The sequence below is a fragment of the Stenella coeruleoalba genome (genome assembly GCF_951394435.1).
Source record: "Stenella coeruleoalba genome assembly, chromosome: 4".
Taxonomy (NCBI): domain Eukaryota; kingdom Metazoa; phylum Chordata; class Mammalia; order Artiodactyla; family Delphinidae; genus Stenella; species Stenella coeruleoalba.
In genome coordinates, this window is record NC_137149.1 from 118080759 (window position 1) to 118094498 (window position 13740).

At 47.6% G+C, this 13740-nt stretch overlaps 1 protein-coding gene across 4 annotated transcripts in view; it reads right to left on the reverse strand.

The window, feature by feature from the left end:
- TMEM131L (transmembrane 131 like) overlaps positions 1-12634 on the reverse strand; it is a 160154-nt gene extending 147520 nt beyond the window's left edge. For all 4 annotated transcript variants that reach the window (XM_079919670.1, XM_079919669.1, XM_079919668.1 and 1 more), the window contains exons 1-3: positions 12471-12634; positions 11733-11803; positions 2637-2680 (exon numbers count right to left, since the gene is read on the reverse strand). In XM_079919670.1, the coding sequence (XP_079775796.1) occupies positions 2637-2680; positions 11733-11803; positions 12471-12594 (239 nt within the window). In that variant the 5' untranslated portion in view covers positions 12595-12634. The remainder of the gene's footprint in view (positions 1-2636; positions 2681-11732; positions 11804-12470) is intronic.
- Between the last annotated feature and the right edge of the window lie 1106 nt (positions 12635-13740).

The window sequence follows — 13740 nt, forward strand, 5'->3', positions numbered from 1 at the left end:
TCATGGTGCGGTGGATAAGACTCCGTGCTCCCGATGCAGGGGGCCCGGGTTCGATTCCTGGTCAGGGAACTAGATCCCACATGTACACGGCAACTAAGGAGCCCACGAGCCACAACTAAGACCCGGTGCAACCAAATAAATAATATTAAAGAAAAAAAAAGAGCGCGAAGGATAAAAATCTACTTCACACCTTTAATTGTGACAGGAAATGGGTGAATAGAAACTAGTTCTAATTAATAAGAAAGAAGAGAAGTACACCTCTGAAAGAGGAAAACCAATGCAAAGGCACGCAGAACAATGCCCCTGGAGATGCAGCCCGGCCTTCCTAGCTCCACACTCACCTCAACTGCCTACCTGCATCTTCCCGGGACAGGATGTGTCCCATCAAGCCTGAGATTCCTAGAACAACCAAGGAGAGCTCCTGACTGCCCTCTCACTAGACCTTCCCCATCACCGTCATCGTCACCCCAGATGCTCCAGCCAAATCCGAGCAGCCCTCCATGGTTCCTCTTTCTCTCACTCTCCACAACTGAGTCAACCCAAATTCATCTCAGAACCTTCCACGTGCCTCTGTCCGCACCACCTTCAGCAGGCACCAGCGTCAGCATTCCTCAGCTCTTTTTTTTTGCTCCCAGACGCTCAGATAGGATTGTGACAAACTCTGAACTCTGCTCCGTATATTTAAGTAATCCCAACATTCAAAATGCTGTACTACTGAATCACTTTGCTGTACAGCAGAAATTAACACACTGTAAGTCAACTATACTTCACTTAAAAAAAAACATACATGTAAGTCAAGGAGAAAAAAAAATTTTTATGTTATACTATGAATTTGAATGTTTGCAAAGAATGCAATTTCTGGCCTATTATAAATATTGGCATTTTTAATAAAACTCACTTTTTAAAATATATTCAAAGGAATCTGAATACTATATAATGATATCCATCATTATTCATTTTTAAAAATATACAGATAGGCATTCCTGTATTGCTGGATATTCCCTCAAAGAATTTTAACCTAATATAGCTTTATGTGCAAAGCCTTTTTCAACAAAACTATGGGTATAAATTGAGGTCTAGGGGTTTTTTAAATATCCTGTGACCACAGGGTCTAAGTGTCAAATTTTTTTCTTCTGAATTATCATAATTTTTATTAGCACACAACTGATCTAACAAATTTTACAAATTTTGATAGTTAATTAAACATAAGAGTTCAAATTTTATTGAAAATGCATCCTTTAATGAGATTTATGGAACTTTTTCCCCTCAATTGGTTTATATGACTATTACTGCTAGAATGAGACAGGGTTAATTAGCATCAATTTAATCTTATTTTCCTTGTCCCTTCTTTTTTTTTTTTGTAATGTAAACACTGAGAAAGCTTGTTCACATAAATAGATGTGAATGGAAGGAGATTTGTTACAGCACTGACCCTATACGCTCTACACTCCCTCAGCATTTTATCCACAAATCACTTTTTGATGGTCTAACAACTGACAATTAGATGGGAGTCTCCTTCAATATTATAGAGAGTTAAGATTTGAAAACCACCAAAGTTACTAATGAATTCGTCATCCAGAATTAAATCACTTTCTCCTAACCAATACCAACACTTCAAATTGTCCCTTTGCCCAAGATGAAGCACAAAGCAGGATCGGGGCCCGGAGAGAGGTCTGCCTTTGTTTGGCAAAGTGGAGAAGTGAGACTGCGAAAGAAGAGGTGGAAAAGGAGAACTTGTGACCTCAGACAGATCAGTTCTAGGAGAATATGTGGATGCTGGGGATCTAGAAGCTGATTCTCTGAAAGTTATCCCCACGCCCAGGTACCACTTAGGGTCTTCAGGCACCTCCAAGGGACCAGATACCCCAGTCTGACAACAACTAACCAACAGTGCCCCGTGACCAAAGCATTCCCTTAAAAAATGTAATTTACATCTTTTGATTTTCTGGCCCCTGCTTAAACTCTTTGAACAACTCATCCCACACTTCAAGAAATTAAAACCGAACCTCCTCACTATGGCCTCGAAGGTCCTAGCTCATCTCACTATCCTATGAAACCACACTGGCCTTCTCCACGTCCCTGGATTGCCGGCAGTGTTTCCCACCACAGGCCCCTTGCACCTGCCATTCCCTCTGCTTGCCGCCTGGCTGCTCCCACACAGCCTCCAGACTTCAGCTCAAACGTCACCTCCAACCACCTAAGCATGCTATCCATCTCCTTATTCTCTACCACAGCAACTGGATTCTTGATAGTTCCTATTGCAAGCATAACTATTTTGTTTTGTTTACAGTAACGTCTCACTTCCCTACTACACGCAAACAGGTCTCGTTCAGTGTTTTACGTCCAGCACCCAGCACACTGCCTGATGCTCAACAGATGTCCGTAAACAGAATGGTGTATGCACGCCATGGGAAAGTGAAGTTAGAGGGGGCGTGTTTTAACAGCTTTCTGTGCAACCTTATTTTAAAACAAAGCCATGTTCATTATTAGAGAGTACAGATACCCCAAATGCCAAAGAGAAAGGTATATCACAGATAATGTTAAATACATAAACACAGACATATCCCAAGACTTCAGACAGCATCCAAAGTGGGCAGAGAAACTTAGCGTGGATTTGCTCCCATTTTTTTCCTTACCTCTGTTCTCGAGACTGTTCCTCCATTTCGTCTTCAGAATCACCCTATTGAGAGAGAACAGGCTTTAACAGTTGTTTCAAAGAAACACAAAATTTCCCAAAACACAAAAACAGTTCTTCAAATCCCACAGGGGTGGTGAGCTTGTCTATAACAGTGCCTGGTACACAGCAGGCACTCAATAAATACTTTTTGAAAAAAACAATGACACTAGAATGGCACCACTGAAAGCCAGAAACTCCCAAGTGATCCGTTAGATGTTCACTGTAAGTAAACATCCTACCTGTTTAAAATCGCCACCAAAACACAGTCTCAAAATTGGTTTGACATCACTCCTCTCTCCAAGAGCCTTTTTTTGGTGTTTACGGTTAATCGCACAAGATAAAATTTAACGATGATTAAAATCCCCAAACATCAAGAATCCCCTAAATGAGCATCTGATAGATTTTGACTTAGAAGTGGCATAAATATCTCACTCAAATGCACTTCCAAAATCTTCTCTAAGACCTACCATGCCACACTGTGACCAGAAGCCAAATACCAGGTGGGTAAAAAGAGAAGGTGTTTGCAACAGAAGCAAAAGGGCCGATCCAATTAAACGCCGCCTCGGCGCTTGCCCGGCACCCGTGCTCTTGGCACGGCTCTATCCTCTCCCGAAGCTGCACCGCTGGCTGCGGAAGCACCCACCCTTCCCGTGCCTCCAGCGCCCCCAGCCCGAGGCTCTCCTGGTCGCCCTGACCCCCATCCTCCTGGGCCCAGACCCCGCTTCACTAACGCCCTCTGACTGTTAACCCATTCTTGGAGCCACAGGGCCCCAATCCCTACCTGCAGCCCCAGCTTCTCACACCATCACACATGGAGATAAACACCAACCTTCCCACAGGAGCCAAGGCTCGGGCAGGTTAGGTCAGACCCCACAGTACGTGCAGGACCACTTAACCCACAGCTGCGGCCCCACCGCCAAACACCTCCAGGCTCTACGCACTGTCTCCCCAGAAACAACGACACCAGACTTCTCAACGCCAGGGGTCCCTGCCAAGGGAAGGGCCCCCTTGTGTCGAAGAGGCTGTCACACTCCCTGCCCCTGGGCAAACCTGAGGGTCGTCCTACACTGCTCTCCTGCTGTCACCTCCAAGCATGGAGATCTACCCACTCATCAGAAATACAGCTCAGACCTGTCCTTCTCCATCCCTCCTGCCGGCAAATCGGCCCAAGCCAACAGCATCCCAGGCCTGCACTACCACTGCTGATGGGCTTTTCACTCTGTTTAAGACGGCCGCCTTTCCAGGAGGTGGAGAAAAGGGAACCCTCATCCACTGCTGGCAGGAATGTAAACTGGTGCAGCCACGGTGGAAAACAGTATAGAGGTTTCTCAAAAAAACTAAAAATAGAGCTACCATATGACCTAGCAATTCCACTCCTGGGTATATATCTGAAAAAAAAACAGGAACACTAAATCGAAAAGATACATGCACCCCAATGGTCACAGCAGCACTATTCCCAGTAGCCAAGATACGGACGCAGCCCAAGTGCCCATCAACAGATGAGCTGATAAAGAAGATGTGATATACACACACACACCCCACACACCACACACACACACACAGACACACACACACACACACACACTGGACTACTACTCAGCCATAAAAAGAATGAAATTTTGCCATTTGCAGCAACATGGATAGAACTGGAGGGTATTATTCTTAATGAAATAAATCAGACAGAGAAAAACAAATACTATATTATATCACTTACATGGGGAATCTAAAAAAATACACCAAATTAGTGAATGAAACAAAAAAGAAACAGACTTACCGACATAGAGAACAAACTAGTAGCCACCAGGGGGAGAGGCGAGATACGGGTAGGGGACTAAGAGACACAAACTACTGTGTATAAAATAAATAAGCTACAAAGATATACTGCACAGTACAGGGAATATAGCCAATATTTTATAATAACTATAAATGGAGGTAACCTTTACAAATTGTGAATCACTATGTTGTACGCCCAAAATTTATCTAATATTGTACATCAATTACATCCCAATTAAAAAAAAATTTTTTTTTAAAGATTGCTGCCTTCAACCCAGCCTGTGTGCCACTGTGAGACCAATCTTTTTCAACATCAGTCCTTACTTACGGACCCAGCAGTCAAGGTCACCGTGTTAATCTCTGCTCAAGAACCAACCTCCAAGCTCCTGAACCTGGAATTGAGCAACCGTCACTTGACCTTGAGACACCCATCCCAATCTCTACAGCCACACTTCAGCAGGGCTCTGGCTCCCATTCAAAGCATAAAACACACCTCCCCTGTGAGGCTCTGGGCTAATGCAGGTCTCTAAGCGGCCACTCCCTCCCCAAAGCCTTAACAGACCCTCCAATACACACTGCTCCTCTCTCCCTCCTCTCCGTTCCTACATTTCAGCACTTGGATCCAGCTTTATTTCCCCAACAACACCGAGCTCTCAAAGGGCGGGGACCAAACCCCGTAATTTCTCCCCACTCCCTCTTGGCAGTCCCTCCGGACCTTGCTAGCTATTCTAATTCTCTCACAGCTTTCAGGGGCTGTCTCAAATACCAAATACAGGCCCCCTCAAAGAGACCTACCTTGACCTCTTGAAGTAAAACTCCCATCACCCAAATCTTCCTCCAATCTGCCACCATATAGCATTGATGCCCTTCTAACAAACTGCATAACTTATCACTTACTCTATTTCTTACTTATTATCTATATGCCTCCACTAAACTGCCAGCTCCACAAGGGCAGAGATTTTCTTTTTTGGTTCCCATGACATCCCCAGTACTTAAAACAGTGCTCAGCCCACAGTACACACTCCATAAACGTCTGCTGGGCTAAGCACAGTCTAGGTGTTTCGTAAATACTAGTGGGTATCGCCCCACACCTGTGACATGGCTATCATCAAAAAGACAAAAGATAACAAAGGTCGGTAAGGATGTGGAGAAAAGGCAGCCCTCACTGCACTGCTGGTGGGATTGTAATCTGGGGCAGCCCCTATAGCAAACAGTACAGAGGTTCCTCAAAAAATTAAAAATAGAACTACCATATGACCCAGCAATTCCACCTCTGGGTATTTATCCAAAGAAACCTGAAACACTAACTTGAAAAGATATATATACACCTATGTTCACTGCAGCATTATTTATAATAGCCAACACACAGAAGCAACCTAAGTGTCCACTGATAGATGAATGGATACAGAAGATGTGATATGTATGTACACTGGAATATTACTCAGCTATAAAAAAGAATGAAATCTTGCCATCTGTGACAACATGAATAGACTCGGAGGGCATTATGCTAAGTGAAATAAGTCACACAGAGAAAGACAAATACCATATGACCTCACTTACTTGTGGAATCTTAAACAAAACAAAACAGAACAGAACACCAAGTCCACAGATACAGAGAACAGATTGGTAGTTCCCAGAGGCAGAGGTGGGGAGTGGGCAAAATGGAAGAAGGGTGTCAGAATGTACCAACTTCCATTTATAAAATAAATAAGGCATGGGGGATGCAATATGCAGCATGGTGACTACAGTTAATAATACTGTACTGCATTATTTGAAATTTGCTATGAGAGTAGATCTTTTTTTTTTGAGAGTAAATCTTAAAACTTCTCATCACTAGAAAAAAAAATTTTTGTAACTCTGTATGGTAATGGATCTTAACTAGACTTATTGTGGTGATTATTTTGCAAAGCTCCAAACATAGAATTATTATGCTGTACACCTGAAATTAATATAATACTTTATGTGAATAATAGCTCAATAAAAATTTTTCCAATAAAAATATGTTAAATACCAGTAGATATAACTTTTTACACGGGCCTCTCACTGTTGTGGCCTCTCCCGTTGCGGAGCATAGGCTCCGGACGCGCAGGCTCAGGGGCCATGGCTCACGGGCCCAGCCGCTCCGCGGCATGTGGGATCTTCCCGGAACGGGGCACGAACCCGTGTCCCCTACATCAGCAGGCGGACTCTCAACCACTGCGCCGCCAGCGAAGCCCAGATATAACTATTTTTAAAACTTCATTTGGACTTCTCTGGCGGCGCAGTGGTTAAGAATCCACCTGCCAATGCAGGGGACACGGGTTCGAGTCCTGGTCCGGGAAGATCCCTCATGCCGCGGAGCAACTAAACTCATGTTCCACAACTACTGAAGCCCACGCGCCTAGAGTCCGTGCTCTGCAACAAGAGAAGCCACCGCAATGAGAAGCCCGTGCACTGCAGTGAACAGTAGCCCCCTCTCGCCACAACTAGAGAAAGCCCGCGCGCAGCAACAAAGACCCAGTGCAGCCAAAAATAAATAAATTAATTAATTAAAAACAAAAATTTCATTAAGCAAACCTTCCTAATTCAAAACATAACGTGAAATTACTTCTCTCAGACACAGACACCTTATCACCACCATACTACTTTCCTGGTCAGACTGGTCAGACTGTGCTAAAACTCAGACAGTAGCAAAGTGGCCTAAAGCTTGGGCTCTGGAGCTAAACTCCTCCTGGATTCAAATCCCACCACTGCTGTGCGTGTTCTTATCGCCTTGGGCAAGTTACTTACCCTCTGTGTGCCTCAACTTCCTCATCTGAAATCAGCTCACAATACTTCATAGCTTTCAGGATCTTAATATGAATTAAGACTCGTAAAGGGCTAAACAATGCCAGTAGTATTCAACCCATGTTGGTTCTCATTTTTCTATGTTAATAGTGGAATTTGATTCAACCAAAAAGAAATTTCTATGACAAAAAGATTTCCAAATGCTAGTCAATGCTTCCCAGCCTGGGGCGAGAGACTATTACCTCACAGGGTACCTGAGATACTCATTGTGCCACTTCCTGGTTCACTTTCTACCCATTTCTGATATCTACACACTCAGGCTTAAGTGGGCAAAATAAACAAGACGCGGGATTTTTCAAGGCAGAAACATTCTTATTCATCACTGTACCGCAGGGGCCTATCTGGGTCAGGCCCAGGCCAGCTGTTTGCTCGATGGACTAACAAGGCCAGGATCGCACAGCCTCACCATCCCATCCCAGACCAACATGCTTCTGCATCAGGGAACGGCTCCTACTCGGCACCGATGTCCACGTCCCAAACCCAACCACGGCCCTTAGGAGTGAGGCTTCTCACCCCAGTAAAGTCTGCATGGACTAAATGAACAAACTGTAGATTGCTCTTCTTGCTCCTAGAACTGATTCAGAAATGTGATTATTAAACAGTAATAGGAACGACGCCTAAGGCATTCCACCTGCCATCTTCAGGAGTGGCTAACTTCATGAATAGGGGAACTGTTCAAGACACTGAGCACGGCCTCTCCTCCACCAGGAAGAACCCCTGAAGGCCTAATGCATGCACAACATCGTGGCCACAACGGGGCACCCAAGCGTAGATGCCCAAACCCTCTTAAGGGGAGCCCAGTTAGGGCAACAAGGCACACACAAGACAAAGGAAAAAATCCAGACACTCGAGAAACTCAAAGGGGAGGAGAAATGGAGACAGCGCCACGGCCAAGCTAGGGGTCAGGAAGGACTGATCTCGGACAAACGGCAGGGCAATCGCATTTGTGCTTTCATTCAACAGATCCATGTTGGGCCTGCACGGTCAAGGGGGCAGGCAAGTGTCCCAGAGGACTGAGCGGAGCTGCAGACAAGGTCACACTGCAAAAGGCCCCGAGGGCCACAGGGGGTCATGGAAGTTTCTGACCTTGAAGGCGGAGGAAGAAGGTGCACAAAGCAGTACCTTGCACACAGACAATCACTTCTTGCCAATAAAACATTTGACGAAAACATTTGTTTGGCTTCTATAACATCATCACTCTGGAGTCAGTGCGGTGAAGCATGAATGAAGTAGAGTCAGAGAAGAAAAATCCCGTAAATCTAAGAATAAAATTACATGTTTTTTTCTTCCTTCTCATTATCACCATGGATCAAGTTTTAATGTTCTTAGACCAAAACATTTTACAACATAAAAGAGTGTATAACAAAAAGGTATGAATAATGTAACTTATCTATGCAACTGCTGGGCATGTGCTAGTACTGAGTTATCTGCACTAGTTCAGCCCCTTCAAAGCAGAAAAGCTGTTCCACGCTCTCCAGGGACCAAATCTAGGGGTCAGATGAGATACTGTCAAAAAAACAGGTAACCTATATTAAGCGCTTACTAACTTCAAGGCACTCAATCCTCACAAAATCCTCTGAGATTGGCACCACTATTAACCCCATTTTGCAGATGAAGAAACCAAGGACAGAGAGGTGGAAAGCGATGGAGCCCTGAGTCAAATCCTGGAAGCCCAGCCAGAGGGATTTATAAGGCTGGCAGTTTATAACAATTCAATTATTATATCTGGTTTTACTAATGATGCATTATTCAAGTTCTTGGTCACTTAAGAGACCCATTAAAAAAAGAAAAAGAGGGCTTCCCTGGTGGCGCAGTGGTTGAAAGTCCGCCTGCCGATGCAGGGGACATGGGTTCGTGCCCCGGTCCGGGAAGATCCCACATGCTGCGGAGCAGCTGGGCCCGTGAGCCATGGCCGCTGAGCCTGCGCGTCCAGAGCCTGTGCTCCGCAACGGGAGAGGCCACAAAAGTGAGAGCCCCGCGTGCCGCAAAAAAAAAAAAAAAAAGAAAAGAAAAAGACCCAATCTATAGAAAACATGTCCAAAATAGATAACTGTATAAATGTTAGTATTCAATTTTTTAATGCCACATCTTCGGACGCTCCTGTTTCACTGATCATTGACAAATCTTCGCTTCTGAAGCCATCTTTTAAGTCTTCCTGAAAGGAACCCAACTTACAAAGTAGGCAGAAAACCCGCAAATTTACATAACACCTATAAATATTCTCTTTTCAACAGACTCCCTGACACACATGAGGGAACTTTTTCTGAAAAAATTCAAAATACTTTGAAAAGAATTCCCTAAAAATAACTCTCTTCAGAACTCTGCAGTTTACACACACACACACACACACACACACACACACACACACACACACACGTGCAGTTTAGATAGATATGCAGCTTAGATAAATATAGACAGACAGACCCATATCTATCCTCACCCCCACCGAGGTACATGTAGGGTAAAACAGTCTCTAAAAAATACACATATAGATGGAGTATTTAGAAAATGATTTTGAATATCAGTTTCACTTTCATTATAGCTTCGATTAAATGAGCTTAGTTATAAATGCTTCTATAGTAAGTATTCCAGAGAACAGCTTCTAAAATTCTAACATTTTTTTACCAAAACAAACTGTATTATACATACAAACAAAACCAGAAATTAAGATTTACATCAGATCATTTTTGAGCCTATAAGTAAAATCATTCATCATATCAGGGGCTTTGACATTTCCATCTCTGAGCACAGAGACTGAGCCTTCGACTAATGCTGTAACAAATGAAAGTCTATCATTTCCTTTCCTTTCCTTTCAGTCTGGGTTGGCTTCCTACACTAACCAGGAAGAGGTAGAGGGTACGATTGAGTAAAAATGCAAAAATGTATAGATATACACCAGTGCTTCTCAACCGGGGCAGTTCTGCTCCCCAGGGACATCTGGCAAGGTCTGGAGACATTTTTAGCTGTCACAACTTGCGGGGAGGGAGGAGTGACTGCCACTGGCATCTAGCGGGTAAGAGGCAGAGATGCTCCCAGGACAGCCCCCCACAATAAAGAATTCTCCAGCCCAAAACGTCACTAACATCTCTGCTGAAAACTCTGATATACACAAATATGACTATACTGCATTTGTGAAAAGTCAATATGCCAAATGTTCAGCATGGTTCTCTCAGCAGGAGTTGAGTGATTTCTATTTCGTTCTTTTCATCTTTCTGCATTTTTGTAACACTACACATCTGCCCTTTACAATCAGGGGGAAAAAATCTATTTAGGAATAAACTTTTAAGAGAAGGACAGACTATCTGCTCCCCATCCTGACGGGGCTTTTTCTCCAAGGACTGGTCTCTTTCAGCCTGCTGGCCTTCAGGGAAGGTCCAGTGCTTTTTTCCTCTAAAAAAAATCACCTCTCCACCTTGAAGCTGTTATTCATTAGCCCTGGTTAAAATGAATATTCCAAATATCTCAAAACCAGCCCTCTAAATGTTCCACATACGAGGAAGAACACTGAAATGTAAAACTGCACAGCCTCGCCGGTGAAGTTATAGCTACACATCCTGTTTTCTAAACAGCCACAAGAGACAACATAGAATTAAGTGCTGCCACCAACGTGAGAAGTAATGAACATCTTAAAAATTACTGGCACACAATCTGAGTAGTCCCTTACAATTCAAACCACTCCCCCACCCATCCAAAACATGCATTTGGGGTCACTACTGTCGCTGATGAAAAACAGTCAACAACATTATATTTAAATGTGTACATCTGCAGTCAATGAGAAATTCTCCTAAAAGTTAAATCTTAAACACAAAGGCTTTGCAATACTCTATTGAAGCGGTAAATCTGATGATGCCAGATTCCCAACAAATCATTAGTAATGATTTTTCCACATGCAATCATTACATCACACGGGGGGGGGGGGATACGAAACCTGAAATTCAAGTTCTTAACAAGAGGGTGTATTCTAACACAAATTAAAGGCACTTGGACAAAACCCAAGATTACAATCCTTTAAAGTCACATCTTCATCCCAAAGCTACTTAACGCTAACGGCAAGGACCACTCTCTAACATTTCTGAAATCAATATTCCATCCTCCCGTGGTCCTCAGGCACACAGGACGGCTCACGCAGAGATCAGGCACGGGTCCCTCGCCCACCCCGGACCACTGGCGGCCGAGGGGCCCGCCCTTCCCCTCTGCACCGCCGCCGCCGGCAGCGGCCCTGCTGAGGTGGCCTCGGCTCCCACCTCCTGAACTTGGGGCCGGCGTGACTCACGCCCTGTCACATGGCACGGGAGGAGGCCAGGCAGGCCACCGTGGCCAGGTGTTCAGGCTCGGCCCGACCGTTTATTTGCCTTGCAAAGTGGCCCGAGCGCCGGTGCCGCCGTGGGGGCCGGCGGCCTCCGGGCCTCTCCTCCCTTGCACCCGCGCAGCCGCCCTGTCACCTGCCCGTCCTCACCTGAGTGGGCAGCAGGAGTTCCCCTTCCTCCGCCTGCCACAGCTCCACCACGTTCGGCAAGGGCTCGATCGCTGCACCAACACCAAAAAACACACCGCGTTTTTAATGCACGGAAAAAAAACGCTTCCTGTTTCCCGATTGTCCCCCCGTGCACCCGCCTCACCAAAACAAGCCTCCCTTCCCTTCTAGAAGCGGAGGCCACCCGAGGAGCGAGCCGAAGATCGGAACACAATGGACGGGGTGCGAGCCGGTGGCCCCTCGGACGTGCGGGCTCGGGGGCTCTAGCGCTGGGGGGACGGAGAGGAGAGGCCACCCCGCGGGACCCTGCGCTCCGCATCCCGCAGCAGCTGGGACGGGCGTGTGCGGGACACGGCCCGGGCGGCCAGGGAACAAAGCTGCAGGAAGCCGGGCCGCGGCGGGGCCCCAGCGCGCGCCACACAAAGCGGGGGCTGCGCCCAGGGCGCCCGGGGCCCGCGCACAAAGGCTCCGAGGCGCGCGCGGTTAGCGGTCCGCGCCGCGGTCCCCGAGCCCCGCGACTTCCCAGCCTTCTGTTGGCGGGGAGCGGAGGGTGCCGGAGGGGACGCCGCGGTGAGCAAAGGGTACCAGCCCGGAATTGCAACCGCTTTCCTTCCTCCTTTCCCGTTCCTCCCCTCGCCCTCTTATAGCTTTCAGCAGTTCCCCCAAAAGAAAGGGGGGGCGGGGTGGAGAGGGAAGCCAGCGGAGCGGCGCCAGGCTGACCTTGTCCCTGAGCCCCTCCCGGGCGACAGCAGGGCAGGAGAACCTGGAAGACGCCCAGCAGGAGGTTCACGGCCGCGGCGGTGAGGCAGTAGCAGCCCGGCTGCGGGCGTCGGAGCCCCGCCATGCTGCTGCTCGCGCTCCTCTGCGCTGCTCGCCGCGCTTGCCTCTCGCTAGCTGGCGCCCCGGCCTCCTCGCCCCGGGCCCGCCCCCGCGCCGCCTGCCCCGCCCCTCCCCGCGCCGCGTCGCCTCCGCCGCCGCCGCCGCCGCCGCCGCCGCCGCCGCCGCCGCCGCCGCCGCCGCCGCCGCCGCAGCTGCTGCAGGCCAGCCTCGGGCGCGCCGCTTGCTCCGCGCGTGTGCGCCACAGATAGGGAGGGACGGAGCGCGGCGGGGCGCGGGGAACGTGGACAATGCGAAGGCCGCAGCCGCCGCCCCGCCCGGCTCGGAGCACATGGCTGCGGGCCCGCCCCGCGGCGCCCTGCGGCTACCCCCCTACGAGGCTGCGGGGCCTGGGCACGTTCCGCGGGCGTGACAGGGGCGCCGAGAGCTGGCGGGAGGGGCTCCCGGGCCACTATCGCCAAGAACTTTGGGGTGGTTTCCGCTTTGTTTGGGCACGCTGGCCACGATCGGGTTATTACCCACAGGGGCAGGGGCGGCGGTGGGAGGTGGAAATGAGGAGTCGCCCAGCAAGAGGCCCCAGACAGGGTATTAGTGGAAATAATGCAGTGGTTGTCAGGAAAGGCGAGTGCTGCCACATGGCTACTGCCAGTTCTGCAGCGAGGATATCCGGTGGCTGCAAAGTCTGTAATTTAGAATTAAAAAGAGCTCTCCCAAGACGCGAGAGGCTGACCTCAGCGCCGCGTGGCGGTGGTGGGCCCGGCACCCTCTGTGGAGACGGTCCAGTTTGTGACAGGTGGGGAAGCCTCTTCCTAGGGGGTTTAGAGCTTTAAAGACCCTGCACACACTCCTTTCGGATTCCTATTGCAAAATTTAGTCAGCCTCTTCTGAAACCTGGTTGGGGTCAAGGACGTGGTGAGTTGCTGTCTCTGACATTCACGGGGTAATATAAGTGATACTTGGAAATACATTTTTTGATGCCTATAACTAAAAAGTACGTCTAAGATCTGAGATCTCTTTTAAGTTAATATCATGCCTTTGCCAGTGGTATCAGGAGCAAGGTTTTTTCAGGGATCTATTTGCACGACCTGGAAGTACTGGCAATCTTAAGATATTTTTAATTTGCTGCTTCCACAGTAGCTTGTATGAAATTCAG